This window comes from Vombatus ursinus, unplaced genomic scaffold, assembly GCF_900497805.2.
Source record: "Vombatus ursinus unplaced genomic scaffold, bare-nosed wombat genome assembly UNPS02014799.1, whole genome shotgun sequence".
Classification (NCBI taxonomy): domain Eukaryota; kingdom Metazoa; phylum Chordata; class Mammalia; order Diprotodontia; family Vombatidae; genus Vombatus; species Vombatus ursinus.
The window spans coordinates 46129604-46145327 of NW_020954577.1; the positions used below are offsets into that span (position 1 = coordinate 46129604).

At 44.8% G+C, this 15724-nt stretch overlaps 1 protein-coding gene across 7 annotated transcripts in view; it reads left to right on the top strand.

Annotated features, from left to right (window-relative positions):
• The window catches only part of LOC114050521 (anoctamin-10), a 224438-nt gene that overhangs the window by 44362 nt on the left and 164352 nt on the right, over window positions 1-15724 (top strand). For 2 of the 7 annotated variants that reach the window (XM_027872287.1, XM_027872288.1), the window contains exons 12-13: window positions 3380-3426; window positions 4052-4318. The exons of 4 other annotated variants lie outside the window; for them this stretch is intronic. In XM_027872287.1, the coding sequence (XP_027728088.1) occupies window positions 3380-3426; window positions 4052-4211 (207 nt within the window). In that variant the 3' untranslated portion in view covers window positions 4212-4318. Of the gene's footprint in view, window positions 1-3379; window positions 3427-4051; window positions 4319-15724 lie in introns of those variants that run through there. One more of the 7 variants, XM_027872291.1, reaches the window with a different exon arrangement.

Consider the following 15724-nt stretch of genomic DNA (forward strand, 5'->3'; position numbering starts at 1 on the left):
TAGATGATGCCCTGATGTGCCTCCTGGTTTAAATGCCCAGTGAACAGCACAATAATAATAAGGCAATAAATTGAATTTGAATTCAGAGGAGCTGGTGATGTTGAGGGTTAAACTTGGGAAGGAAAAGTGGTGCTTTGTGAAGAGAGCTGGCCTAGGGTGCTCTCCTAGACATCCAGCCCCAGAACTTAACCCCTGAGAGACTCAGTTTACTGATGGATAAATGGGGCTAATAGTGCCTCTAGCACCTACCTCAGTGGGTCATTCTGAGGCTCAGGTGAGAGGAGGTGTCTCTATCTAATCCATATCTAGGTGTATATTTATCTATAAGATGTGTGTATTTGTGTATGTCTCTGCATATACGCACATGCATACATGCATTTTTGTGTGAGAGATTTGCAAACCTTAATGCCATATGTAAATATCACTAATTATGATTATGGTTTAAAATTCTCTTTCACAGTATTCTACTCATTGACAATGCCTGGCGCAAGTATTTCGGTTTGTCTTTTGGTTGAAATTAGCCCTGATATTCATACTGCTTCACGGTCATCCAGAACCACAGAGAGCCAACGTTTCTGATTGTTCTGTGGTACTGTGTTTCTGACGCTGTTGCCATGGAAGCGAGTGATTGATGGATCAATAGAAATGGGCCAAGTTATTTCAAATAATCAGTTTCAATGCTTAGAAAAGAATTATTGAAGATATACTTTCTTCACAAAATCTCCCGTTGCAATGGAGCGGGGCTCCTCCCCACTCTGGATGGCAGCCCCATCGTCACTTAGAGGAGAAGAGAAAAAAATGGTCCTCTGCCCACTGTCCTTGTACAGCATCTAATGTAAAACTGGGTGACTTGGAAGGATAAAAGAGCCACTACTGGCCAAGAAAAGTCACCTTTCAGGTGTTTGGGGCATCAGGGAAATGTTCTTTTTCTATAAAATATTGAGTCCCTTGGCATTTTTTGTCTTAACATGTGTGTACATACGTATGTATGTAAAAATGTCCCCACACCCCTGAGGCTCATTTCTGGGACTCCGCTTTTGTGCCTTTCCAAGGGCTCCTTCCCTCCCAGCCGGGAGGTCTGCACCGCCGTAAGATTTTGTGGTTTGATTCAGCCAGCGCTGCGCTCCTCACTTTCGCCTTCTGTGCAGGTAGCTTAGTGTGTCTAGACATGCATCCTGTTCAAGCTGCAGCTCGACGTCGGGATAGTTCTCAGGAAGACCTGAGTTCAAGGTCGGCTCCTGACACATCGGTGCACTGTGAACCCAATCACTTAACCACCAAGTTCTGAGACTTGCTGAGCTGGGCCGGGAGAAGGGGCTTTCCACACTAGAGAGCTCCCTCTACTGATGAAAGCCTAGGGCAAGACCAAACAATAAAATCTACATGCCCTAGCTAAAGACTTATCATAGCGGGAAGAGTTCAATTCAACATGTTTTCCCATAGTACTGATCTTCAATACAGGAGAGGAGAGGAGAGAAGCATCTATAGTGCACCTGCTGTATACAGGGCACCACGCTAGGCAAACGATCTTTGCTCCACTGTGGCTTGCCTTCTTGAAGGGCAGGCAGGACTTCTGGATGTCATGGTCCTCTTGGAAACTGTGGCTTCTCCTCAGAAGGATGATTTGTTGTCTTCTTTATTCATAATTGAAGGAAATGCTAAGTTTTAATTAGAGCTGAGAGTCTTAAACTATTTGGTGTCGTAGACCCTTTTGGTGGTTGGTCTGGTGATGCCTCTGGCTCCCTCCCCAGAATAATGTTTTTAAATGCATAAAAATCAAATTCGTGGGAAAAGTAAACCAATTATATTGAAATGCACTTATAAAAATAAAAAAAATGACAGAAAGCAATTTCAAGGTGGTTCTCCCCCCCCGCCCCAGTTATCTAGGGAGATATGTCATTCTGAACACAGCTAAGTTTAAGGTACGTTGAGGAAGAAGAAAGTACTAACTACTGAAGGGATCCATCCCCCCCCCAATTTGTGTCAGAAATGCCCTGTGTCACAACCTTTTGGAAGCTAGAGGCTATGTTTGTGTAAGGTTTTATCCTATACGTTTATTATTAATTCTTTAAACAAGATGTTCTGCTTTGATTGGGGCCGTTGTATTTTAACTTTGCAGTCTGATAATCCTTGTTGAAGATCTAGGCTTTGTGCCTAGCGGGAGATAAAGCTTTGCATAAAGTAGCACAATCAAGCCTGAGGAGAGAGTGAGCAGCACCATCACTCTTGGGCATAGGTGTCAGAGTAAGTTTCCCCTCCCCCTTCCCTGTGCCTTCTCTGTCTCCTTTGTGGTTCCTGTTCTTCCTTCTCCCCCATTTCTTGTCTCTCTCTGCACTTTCTCCACCAGCGGTACCATCTCTTCACCCTTTCAGTGATCGCCTCCTTGTGGGTCACCAACAAGTCTGCACCTCCAGCTGCATGTTACTCCTTCCACAAACCTGGGTCCTGCCTTTCTAAAGGAGAGTCAGAATCCTGCAGTAGACAGAGTGCTGAACTCGGAGTCAGGAAGACCTGGGTTCGAATCCCACTTCACAGACTTAGTAGCTGTATGAGCCTGGGCCTCAGTTTCTTCATCTGTAATATTAGGATAATAATATCCTGTAAGTGGCACCTCATTCGCCAGGTTGCTGTGGGGCTCAAAGGCAAACCTTCAAGCCCCATGTAAGTAGGTGCTATTACTGTTATTGCTTTAAAATTTAAATTCATCCTATGTGAACCTGAACTTCCCTTCAAACCTGCCTCTTAACTTTTGCATTCCTGCTGATGGCGTCACCATTTTCCCAGCCTCAAAACCTCTGAGTGTTCTCTGGCCTTTCCTCCTCCATCACTGTCTCCTCTATTTCATGAACCCCAGTGGCTCCTGATGCCAGTCTGATCAAGCAGAGACTCCTTCCTAAGCTGGCCCTTCCTTTGCCTGCGGCCTTCCTTCACACCATTAGCCCCGTCCGCTTTCTTTTCCAGCCAGGCTGTCCTGCTCCCTGCTCCGCCAGGATTCTCTGTCTCCGTCCCTGGCCTCTTTACGGGCTGTGCCCCTGTCTGGCAGGCCAGGGTACTACCCTTTCCCAGGGCCCACACCCTCCCTGCCCCTCTTCTAACGGCCTCAGATCTAGTCTGTCCATTCTTACATTTACATGCTAGGACGCAGGCTCCTTGAGAGCAAAGATTCTGTTCTTTTTTGTTGTTGTATCCCCAGTTCCCAGCACATGGCAGGTGGTTCTGGGTCAAGAATGGAGATGCAGGTGGGTAGGCTGAGATGGTCATCTTTGTGCTCTAGGAGCCTGTAGAATGCATTGCATAAAGGAGGTGCGTAATCCGTGCTTGTTGGATCTCACTGGTGTGGATACTCTGCTTTTAAAAACGTACCTTTAACCCTCAACAGAACCAAGAACTTGGATATCAAAGAAGGAAAAGCACGGAACTAAACAGGTCAGAAAATAGGACCTGTTTGACCAGGCTAAGGGCATTATATCATCTAGTCTGTGGAAGGGATGGATGACTTATGAAGAACCTTGAAGGGACCAAAGGTCCTCATGTGCCCTTATTGTGCTGGCTTCTGCCGAGTGGGCCTGGGTGGGGGGGGGTTCTGTTCAGGTGACAGGGAACCCCTGCTATCACGGCTGCTTCCTCTTCTCTGTAACATTAGAGGGAAAAGGAAGAATCCCTCAAGGCACCTGTGCGCTAAGAATAAAGTCTGAGAAGCTTTAGCTTCAATCCGAGGGAAAGGGACAAGCACCTGCCCTGGGAGTGGGGAAAGCAGTGGTCGTGGAAAGGGGGCCTTGGATGCTGGACAGACTGCCACAGGGGACCCACCAGGACTGGTCTACTGACTGGGTGTGGTAGGATGAAGAAGAGGCCTCCTGCTTATCTCTGTTCAGGAAATGGATTTCACCCCTTTCTCCAGCAATGATAGGTGGGTCTCATAAAGATGAGACATATTGTAATATTACACATATTGTAATAGAAATGAGACAGTGCCAGGTATATTTTTCTTTTAGTTAAAAAATTATTGATATATTCTGTTTTGACTGAATGCATACTTCCCATTCCACAGCCATGTGCATGTTTACCTGCAGAAAGGAAGGATGTCTCCCGATTTCCCTGTGCTGCCAGGTTCGGGGTTCGGCTGCCCCTTGTCATCCTCATGTACGAATAGCCTTCTTTTGGGGGCCACATGGTTATGTGTGCACCGACGTCCATCCACGTTCTTTTAAATGCTGCTTGGAAATAGCTTTAGTTCTCTTTGAATACATGGAATTAGAGCTCTGGTGCTTTTCCTTCTGTCGTCCTTCTGGTGAGAAAGTTCAATAAAAAATGAAATGCATTTAAAGTTCTCTTCATGGCTTGATATGCGTGCATGACTCCTGTTAGTATGAGGTGAAATTTAATAAAAATGTCAGGAAAAGAATAAGGCTGATTGTGGGTATTCTTGCCTTAAATTGCGCCTGTAGGCTGCAAGTATTCATCTTAGTTTGATTCGGGTAGGAAACAATTACAGAGTGATCAGATGTTCTCTTTTGAAACATTTGCTCCCCCTTCTGAACAACTTGTTCTCTGTCCCAGGAAGTCTTTTTTTTGGGCAACAGATTGTGGCCTTTTTTGAGGCTCAGGACAGGATCAGAAAGGAACTGGCCCATTGAACAATAGTGCCGTCCAGTCGGGGATGTGGATCTTCCACGTGGTGATGCCTTGATGGATCAAGCAAGGATTTATTATGTCATCTTGGACAAGTCATTTGACTTCTCTGGGGCTCAGTTTCCTTCTTTATAAAATGCAGGAGTTCACTTCACTTACCTTTAAGGGCCCTTCCAGCTCCAAGTCTACAACCCTGATACCTGACGAAGGCCATAGTGGGAGGCAAGATTTGGGTTAGATTTTCCTAGAATCCAAGGAATTCCTGCCCTTGAATTGCCCCTTACCCACAGAAATGAGGAAATATTTAACATATTACTACTTATTTGGGTGCTTTCTTTTAGCACCAACAGTGCTGAGGGCCTTGAAATCTAACATTTGTCATCCTTATCCTCCAGGAGAACTACCCATCCATCCACCCCTGTGGTTGATGAGATTTTCCTCTGCTGTCATACTTTGCCTTAAAATTTCTACTCTTGAAGCTGCACTCCGCCACCCAAGTCCTTCCAAAGAGCAACATGTTCCTCCTTTCTACTATGGTCACATGTTTAAATATGTGCCATTCAGCGTTTTGTTTCAAATAGGGTTTCAGTTAGTGAAATCAATTCCCGCCTCACCCTTTATTAGCTGTGTCTCAGAACAAGCTTTTCTTTTTTTAAACTTCTGAGTCAAAGTTTTCTCATCTGTAAAATGGGGATAATTATAATACCTATAGCACCTACCTCCCAGAGTTATGAGGATCAGGAGACAATGTTTGTAAAGTGTTTTGTACACCTTAAAGTATGCGTGTGTATCTGCTATAATTGTTCCCAGACTTGGAAGTTTTGGGGTCAGAATGAAGCTCACAGAAAGCATTAAACATGGTCTTCTTCCCCACCCCGACAGCAAAGAAATAACTCTTTTATTCTAATGTAGCAGATTCTCAAAGATAGGCATCATCTGTGTTTATAATTGTGACCCAAAATGGAATGTTTATTCAGTAAAGTAGAAAAATGCAGCTTATGTAAATAGTGCAATTATTGGGCTCAGCACCATGTAAGTATGTAAAGTCATTCTGCAGTTTTAGTCATTCAGAATGTTAAAGAAGGTTAATGAAAGCCCTGTGACTTAAATTACCATATTGTTTCTAATTATGAGACTCAGCTTCACATCCAAATAGGTTCTTTTCATAGGAAGAAGCTGACTCTTAATATTTTTAAATTAAAAATTATACTTTAACCCAATTTGTTTCTTATGTAAGAAATGTCGTGAATTTTTTAAAAAATGGATGTTCCCATAGCATACTATGTTTTTACATATTCAGTCATGGCCTGTAGAAATTAAAAACGTAAAGGTGTTGCTGTCAGTCTTCTGAGGCTGAATATTAAGGCAGAAATTTTCTTAGTTCCATAAATCCATATAAAATAATCCATAAATCCATATAAAAAAGTAAATTCTTGTGCTGGCGTTTGAGCATCTTAATGAGAAAAGCAATTTTAGTTTAAGCTTTGATTTTAAAACCTTTTTGTTTGATTTCTCTAGGCAGGTAAATGCATTTCTGTCTTTCGAATTTCTGTTAATACATAAAAGGATGCTTAAGGAGTTTAATCACAATGGGGGGAAGAAAGCTGTTGACTTTTTGTGTTTGTAAAATAATTGCAAACTTGGGAGAGATTTGATATCTGGAATAGTTAATTTGAAGACTTTGCTTAATAAAAGAGGGTTAGGTTTTGTTTTTTGGTTTTTTTTTAATGTACTCGACATTTCCTCCAACTCTTGTCCGTCATTCTGTCTTTCTGGACTCTTCGATAGGGTTGCCTCTCTTCGTTGCTTCCATTGTGTCCCTGCTCAGGCTCATCTCAATCCCTTTCGGTCTGATTTTGCAGCCCATCACTTCACCGTAACTGCTTTGTCCATTGTGGCCGGCCATCTCTTAACTGCCCGATACGACGAACCTCTTCTTGGGCTTCTTCTTTCTTGACCTCTGCTGCTTTTGTACTGTCTGCCCCGCCTACTCCTGGACACTTGGTTTTTTTCCTTTGACTTTTGGGAAATGGCTCTTTGGTTCTTCTTTGGCTTGTCTAACCCCCCTTTCAGCCGCCCTCTATTGTGTTCTGAGTAATCGCAGGCATTTCCCACTGTTCTGTGCTTGGTGATCTCAGCAGCTTGCATGGGTTCAAATGGTTATCTCTATGCAGGCACCTCCCAAATCTTATACGTACCCGGCTCTAACCTTTCTCCTGAATCTAGTGCTGTATTCCCAGATAATTCCTGGATATCTCTGCCTCGATGTGTCCTGTAGGCATCTGAAACTCAACCTGTCCAAAACGGTAGGATCAGTAGACCATAGACTTCGTTATAATTCCCCCACAACGCCCCCTCCTCTGTTCTCATCAGTCCAGAAACATTTCCATCCTTCCTAGGTATGCAACTTTGGGATCATCCTTCATTCTTCAGTTTGCCTCACTTTTCCATATCCAATTGCCAAATCTTATTGTTTCTCCCTCACTTTGTTGTTGTTCAGTCATTTCAGTTGTGTCCAACTCTTCATGACCCCATTTGGGGTTTTCTTGGCAAGGAGACTGGAGTGGTTTGCTGTTCTTTGTCCAGCTCATTTTGCAGATGAGGAAACTGAGGCAAACAGGGTTAAGTGACTTACCCAGGGTCACACCACTAGTAAGTGTCTGAGGCCAGATTTGAACTCAGTTCTTCCTGACTCCAGACCCAGCTTGTCCACTGTGCTACCTAGCTGCCCCCTCTACTCCTATGGTATCTCTTGAATTTTTAACACACAGCCTTTATCTTAGTTCAGGCCCTTATTGTCTCTTACTTGGTCTACCATAATAGCATTTCTTTAGTCCAGTGGTCCTGTATCTTGTCCTGTATCATAGACCCCCTTTTCAGAATAGTATTTTCAAATGCATAAAACAAAATACATGAGGTATAAAGGAAATAAATTCTACTGAAATAGTTATCAAAAAAATTTTTTTTTAAAGTCCAGGCTAATATCCTTTGCTTTAGTCTCTCTCCTTTCCATTCCTTCTTCTGCAGTATTGCCAAACTGATATTCCCATGGCTGATAAGTGGTAGAGTCAGAATTTGAACCCAGGTCCTCTGATTCTAAATTCAGTCTCCTTTTTTACTCTCCCTCTGGGGCTGTTCCCATGTTCCTTATGGCCACAAGTTCTCAGTGAATTCCTGGATAGATGACGCTCTTTGGATTGTGTGTCTGGGTACATTGAGTCATGTGAGTGTGTGCAAGAGAGTCTTAATCAAGACGAAAGTGACCATCCAATGGTAGGCCGAAGACCGGAGCATCACTTTTGTGTCTCTACTGCCATCTAGTGTTGTGTTGTAAAATTTCAGGGCGATTGAATGGGGTGCTCTGAATTTCTACCAATTGTTGTCTCATTTGTTTGGGTGGGTGAACAAAAATCATATTCCTGTAAGAGGAATGGGGTCCTTTAAGCAAGTCCCATTTTGCCATTATAGTCTTGGTTTGGAGAAATAGTTTGGTTTTTTTTCCCCTCTGATATATCTTCAGGTAGATCTAAATATGGAAAACTGACAAAAATCCCAATTTCAAAAATCATTTTATTTTATTTTAATTTGTTTTGTTAATATCGTCTTGTTTTTAAGATAGGCTACCTTCATTGCCCAATGTCTGCCTCACTTCCTCCAGAGAGCCAGCACTTTTAACAACAAATAAAAACCAGGGGAAACTCAAAAACACGTTTTGGCCAAACTAACGAACCCAGTAATGCAGTCTGCCCTTGTGTGCAGCATTTCGCATGCATCGTCACCCACCTCTGCAAAGAAGAGGGGGAGATGCTGTCTTCAATTCTTCCTCGGGGTCAAAGGGGGCGTCAAAGGGGGCGTTAGGACCTCACAGCATTCAGTTTGGGTTTTGTGGTTCTCCCCGTTAAGGTGGTGTTGGCGTGCATTCCTTGTAGTCATTGTGTGCATTGTTTTCCTGGTCCTGCTTACTTCACTTTGCATTAATCTGTATATCTTCCCATGCTCCTCTAGTGTTCTTCACTTCGTCATTCCTTAGAGCACGGTATTCTATTATTATATGCATGTGCCACAATTTGTTTAGCTATTCCCTAATTGATGGGCATTTACTTTTAAAAAAACACCTTATTATTAAAACAATTGCCTGAAGATCCTTCTTATGCTCAAATGCTGAAGATATTGCTCTGTGCTTAACATACCTCCTTCCCCTTTCCCTTCCTCCCCTTCTTTTCTTCCCTCCTCCCTTATTATTAGCACCTACTGTATGCAAAGCACTGTCCTAGACGTACAAAATATATGTCACGTATGCTCTGCTTTCAAAGAATTTATTCTAATGATGTTGGGAGAAATTTGGACACAAATGTTTCTGACCTAAGGGGAAATGAGATGAAAGCTAAGGAGAGTGATCCACTGCATCTCCTGAATCTGGGCTGTCCCCATGCCTGGAATGCTCTTTCTGGCTCCTTCTGCAGAAGCCCTTTCTTTCGTCCTCTGCCCCTCTCTCCTCCAGTGCCTTCTCTCTGGGATTGCCTTCCATCCGCCCTGGGTGTCTGACGCATACAGATAGTCACCTGCATGTTGGCCTCCGTTAGAATGGGAGCTCTTTGAGGGCAGGGATGATGTTCTTGCCTTCTTTGTATCTTCAGATACTGAGCACAGTGCCTGGCACACAGCTTGTGCTTAGTAAATGTTTGTTGACTGATCGACTGAAAATGACCTGAAATTCTAGAAAAGGAAGCTCTTGGCCCTGTCGTCTGGCTCAGTGTCAGAAATAAGCTGGGTTTTATCCATAGAAATGGCTCCAGAGAGGATGTGCTGTTCCCTGCCCCATCCTGTTCCCTAAGGCCCTTTGGGCCTTCCCATCTGGCCAGGGCCTGGATCTCCTTCCTTGTGTCTTTGTTGCCTCGGTTTTCCCCCTCTGGCCCCCACACATGCACAACCCTTAGTACATGGTGAGCATTTGCTACCTGGTCTTTCCATTCATTCATTCATTCATTCATGCTCTTTTCAGCTCTGACAGTCAATGACACGAAATCTGGCTTTTTCATTTACTGACAGCCCCTTGTCATCTTAAGGACTTACCTTGTTGATATCTTAGGTGGTTTTCTACAAAAAATTGCTACCTACTCAACTTTCATTGGCATCTGATCTTCATGTTTATTTTGCTTCCAGAGAAGACTTTTGAAAAATAAAGTTTTTAATTAACCATCTCCTGCCAGGAAGTGTGGGGGGCAGGCAAACCTGGAATTAGTACGAGAGAAAACAGTAAACCACAGGTAGGATGGAGTTGTTTGCAGAAAGCAGTGAAGCAAGAGGCCGAGGATAAGAAACCGGCTCCCCAGCCCTTCCTGAGTCCTGCCACCTCATCAGTTTGTTGGAAGTTAATTCCCAGAACGTCAAATACATCCATATTCAAAGGCACGGACAAAACGCACGCACTCTAAAACCAAACGGAGTGATTTTGGCAGGATCCTAGCCTGCTGCCCTTCTCTTTTAGGAGGCAGAACCAGAAGTAGACAGGGATTAGCATTGAATCAGATTAATGCCCCCCCTTCAGAGCCCCCATCCATTAACTGCCCCTAGCAGGTGGGCCCCCCTCCCCCTTGCTGCTCAGCTCTTCCAGCCCTTAGCTTTCTTGTTAGCAATTCTCCTCGTTTCTCCCTTGGGACTTATTCTCACTTTGTTATTATAAGATGTGAAATTCCTCCCTCCCCCCCCAACCCCTTCCCACCATGGCTCCAAAGACAGCTATGGTGCTGCGTCTGGATTTGGGTTCACATCCCAGCTGGGATCTTGGCTATTTACTACCTACGTCATTGTGGTGGCCAAGTCGCTTCAGGACTCTGAGCCCCCATTGCCTCATCTGTTCAGAGACGGGGTGACAATACAAACCTTACGGCCCTTGGCGTCTCTAAATCTCGTGGCTTCTCCTATAAATACAGGCTTTGATTATTAATACTTAGGATCACATAACAACTTAAGCAGACCTGCTCTCTCACCCGGCTTCCTGACTATGGAGAGGCGGCAGGCTCTTAGTGGGCAGAATACGGAGCTTGGGGTCTGGAGAGATGCAGAGAAAGCTCTCGAATCAGTCAAACACGGGCAAGCTGTTAACCTCTCTAAGCCCCAGGTTCCTTACATGGCAGGTGGGGAATTATTCCCCATACTGCCTCGGACTACACATCTCAGAGGGTTGTTGTGAGGAGAGCTCTTTGCCACTGTCCGTCACCATCTCAGAGTGTGAGCTGCTGTGACTTTCTGAAGGCAATGGTTCAGTTTGAAAGGCCTTTCATAAGGTTGAAAGTGAGATGTTCTCTAGGTGATCATCCACGTGGATATTAGAGGGGAGGGCATAAATCAGCAGTATTAGTTATTGCCAGTAGCCTGGCCAGGAGTGATTAGTGAGCAGGGAATAAGTGAGGAAGGGCTCTGTGGGGCAGCTGTTCCTTAGGGAAGAAGCAAGAAGGCTCAGAGGGCTGTGAGGATGGCTTCATTCATTCATTTGTTTATGGTGGGAATAGAATGTGAGCGTGTGAGATGGTTGATGAGGACAGTTTCTAAAATGGGACTTACGGCCATCTTGGACACAATAAGGAGTCTAAGTTGGATTGGAGTTTTAGGTTGGGACTGAATCTCTTTTAGTCATTCCAGGGTCTCTCCTGTGAGTATCAGTTGTGCTTTTTGGAGTAAACTTTACTCAGATGACCCAGTGGTGCTTGAGGTGTAATAGGTTGAAAACTGAGCAGGCCATCATCTCCCCTTCCTCTCTAGTTCTGCCAGCCCACCTTTCTAGCTTCACTGTAAATGTTACATCTAAAGTTCAAAAATCTTTTTCAGAAGTACAAAATGGTGGCCAGTAGCTCCTCTGAACAACATTTAGGGAGTTTTCTGGAGTGCCGGCTCAATGTGAGGCTGCGGCCTTAGATGGCAGTCCTAATTGAATGTAGTCTCAGACTACAATGAGAAAGGCACAGTGCACAGGACATAGGGAAATGATCATCCTATTTCTACCTGCCCTGGTCATACTCCTTCTTGGGTATTGGCCCCAAATCTGGATGCCACGTTTTAAGAAAGACTGGATCAACCAGAGTGTCCAGAAGAGGATAGCCAGGAGGGTGGAAAACTTGGAAATTATACTATAGAAGGATGCACTGAAGGAAAAGGAAGCTTGATTTAGCCTGGAGAAAAGAAGACCTAGAGGGGACAGACTAGCTTTCTTCAAGTGTGTGGACTTGTCTGCTTTGCCCCAGAGGTTGGCAAGGGCAGAAATTGCAGAGGAGGTAGATTTTAGTTTTATGTCAGAAAGAAACTTCCTAACAATTGGGGTTCACCCAAAATGGGATCAGAGAAAGTAGGGTCCCCCATTACTGGACGTCTTTGAGGAAAGGCTGGATGATGACTTATGGGTATGTTGTAGGGGGATTCTTTTTTAGGCATAGCTTAGTTGGTGGGCTTCTGAAGGCCTTTCCAACTTTGAGATTCTTCAGGTCAAACCCCTTCCTGAACAGCATCTCCTTGTACCTCATCCTTCAGCTTTGGCCGGTTCTTTCTCTGCTGCATTTCCCTGAGGTACATTTTTGCCATTTGGCCACCGTTTTAGACACTTTGGGCCAAGATCACGGCCATAGTCTCCTCTCTGTTTCTTCGTGCTTTAAACCGTCCTCTAGAGGTACAGGTGCCAGGAGAACAGGGAATGCCCGCCTGTGTCATGTTTCAGCTTTCCCTGCTCATGAGTCGCCGTCATGTCATAGCAAGCCCCCGTTTCTCCTCCCAGCCCCCAGAGCCCTTTGTGGCTTGGCCCCATATGCCCTCAGTCTCTTCTTGGCTCCTTTACTCTACCTAGCCAACTCAGGATGCTTGCAGTTCCACACAAGATGGCCTGGGGTCTTCACTTGTGTTCCTTCTTTCAACTAGACCGTCTCAAGCATTAATGTGTTGTGTAGGAAACTGAGGCCCAGAGAGATTACATGCGTGGCCCAGGATTACACAGCCAGCCGCTGATTGGAGCTTGGGTTTCCTGATACCATACCATGCTACCTTGTTACATTATCCTGACTATTTAGGAACTATATCACGAGCGAGGTTATTAAAGAAAACAACCCTAGAATAGCTTCTCTTTGGCTGCCCGAGGTAGATATTGTGTTGGTTATTGTAGTATATATTCAGTCTAAATCTAGAGGCTAAAACATATGAGAAAATCTATTGCTCACGGGCCAGAACACATCGGAAAAATGAAAGTCATTTGTCTTTCAAATTTGAATTAATCAAGGGTAAAATACCCACTTGATACGGTTGAATCAAAAATGTAATTAAATTCTGCATTTGACTTTAATATGAGGAATTTCAGCATTGGATATTTTCATGGCTTGTTTTGAGCTCCTGAAAATAAGGACTCATCAAAGGAATCTGTATTGCTGGAAGAGAAATGCTGGGCTCGATTTCCCTTTGTTTCTTGGGTACACTGCCCTCCTTCTGCATATGAGGGGAGCATCTGTCTGCAGTGAGTGTCCTGTCACAGATCAGAGGAAATTATGGAGGTGTTGTATAATTCTCAAAGACATCTCACAGTAGCTGGGAGTCAGAGAGGAGCCGAGCACGGAGCCCTTTTATGCTCTGATGCGGTTAATGCGGCATTTGAAGTCGTAGGAGATTTTTAATGTGCTTTCACAGAATTTGTTGAGTGACTGGTGCAAAGCAAACACAGTTTGATGCTTTTTGAGCCTTCTCAGGCTGTAATAAAGGAGATCGAGGTGCATTTCCATCAGGCGGTTCGTGCTAACCATAAATGTAAGGGTGTTTTGGGTTTTCTGAGCCTTGATCCCCCGCAGCAGGAAACCGTAGGTGGCCAGAGCATGCTGGAAGGAGCCCTGGGGCTAAAAGTTCAGAAGTCTTGTGTTCAAGTCCAGGTGGCTCACGGAATGGCCTTGGCAAATCCTATCACTCCTCTGTGCCTTAGTTTCTTTATCGGTAGGGTGAAGAAGTGAAACCAGGTGATCTCTTAGTTCTCTAGCTCTGACATTCGATGATTTTCATGAAATCATAGCTGACCAAGATGGGTTCTTAAGTCTGATTTTCTTAGGAATTTTTTTTAAGATCTTTAAAGCATGAGCCAAGCCACTCTTTGAACGAACAATGGCAGTAACCAAAAGATTGAGAAAGTGCGGCCATCTCTTGCCCAGCCTCCCAAAACACAATTGTAAACTTTCTCAGGGAGGGCTCTTTACACGTGAACAGTATTGTAAATGCTTTAAAAGGAAATTCACCAGCAACAGAGGTTTAGTGATATTGCATTCTTAGCGTCGTGAGTGTCTGTAGGTGAGATGACCTTGTTAGGGAAGAGCCTGTAGAGTTATCTGGTGGCCCACAACAGAGCCATCCACGTCAATCCATCACTGCTTAGTGATCACACACCTTGAATTTCTTGTGTCTTATGACAAGAGTGGCAGCAGCTCAGAACCAACGTTCTTGTACTCCTTCCCCATGAGGACAGAAGGAGTCTTTAAATGCCAGTTCAATTCAGCGAACATCTTTGAAGTGGCCACTGTGAGCGAGCCTGTTAGAGGATGATTTGGAGTAGAAACAGCGCTGGACCCGAAGTCAGGAGGAACCAAGGTTCTGATCCTTGGCCATCTTACCCCTCCATCCGTGACCTTTGTCACCTCTCCTCTGAGTCAGTGTCCTTAACCCTTCCACGAGGATAATAATGTTGGCAGGATGTGGTGCTAGTAGGATCATGAGTTAATATAATTAAGGCACATTTTAAAGCTCAGAGCATCATAAAAATACTTGTCATCTGTTATTACTGTGTCCCGTCACACTGGGCATCAAATGAATTTGAACCCAGGACAGAACCTTGGAGACATGCATGGTTAGGGGTAAACATGGATGATGATCCGGCAAAGAATCCTGAAAAGGCATGATCCCAGAGGCAGGAGGAGAACCAAGCCAGAGCAGGATCTGGGGAGAGGATCCCCAGGCGGGTGGCATGGGAGGGACCGCTGGAGACAAACTTCCCAATGTTGTGTAGGGTTGGCCTTTCTGGCCTTGACATTCCCGTGATCCTTCAAATTCTGAAACTTTTTTTTAAGGTTTGAAGCTGTAATCAAGAGCTTTAGCTGCTGGGAGAGTTCCACCTCACCTCTGCAACTTCTCTTTCTTCTGCTTGGTATCTAAGCCTTTGTGGATGAGGTCGATTCCACTGGCAGTAGTTCGGTGACTGTCAATTCAGTCGTTGGGACTGGAGGCAGGACACTTCAGTGACACTAGATGGGCCATGGTGTTAGGCATCAGAGTGCTGCAGAATCAACAAGGCCCTCGGATCAGCCTCTTAACCATGTTCTAATGGATAAACAGGAGCTCCTAGGAGCCTGTCCTGCTGGCTGCATACCTAGTGCTTGTGGGCCTTTTAAGGGCTTCAAATACAGCTGGTGTTTAACCAAGTCCTTCGGTTAAAAAAGGGGGGCATTTTAGGACCTTGATTTGGGAGGAGTCAGGAAAGACTTCAGGGAGAAGATGGTGCCTGAACTGCATCTTGGAATACAAAGTCATGGCCTTCTCAGAGAGCCAGCTCATAGAGCAAGCACTGGTTTTTTTTAAGGGAAAAATCAGCACAATTGATCAGGACGTGGAAAAAATCTGAAGAGGAGTGAAACGTGTCACTCTTGTGGGTGCTCTGTCCCCCTTACTGGGGGCTAGGAGCGGCTTCTCACAACGTTCCTTTTGAGCCAGGCTTGTTCTCTGAGACTGTGCAACATTTCCACTCTATGTTGTTTTGAGGTGGGGAAGTGTCTGTTCCCGTGGTCGTGGTCACCGCATCTGTCATCTTCTTGGCTCTGCGTCGCTTCATGTAGGTCTCTCCAGGCTTCTCCAAAGCCATTATGTTCATCAGTTCCTGGAGCACAGTAACACAGTCACATCACGTTCCTGTCCCACGGTGTGTTTGGCCGTTCCCCAATCAATGGGCATCACTTTGTGCCTGCCCTGCTCTTTGCTACCACAAAAGGGGCTGCGATGGATATTTGAGTGAATGGGGCCCAGAAATGGACTGAGCCACATCTGAAGGGGAGAGAAGGCCTCTCTGGGGCCTAAGGAAAAAGAGAGC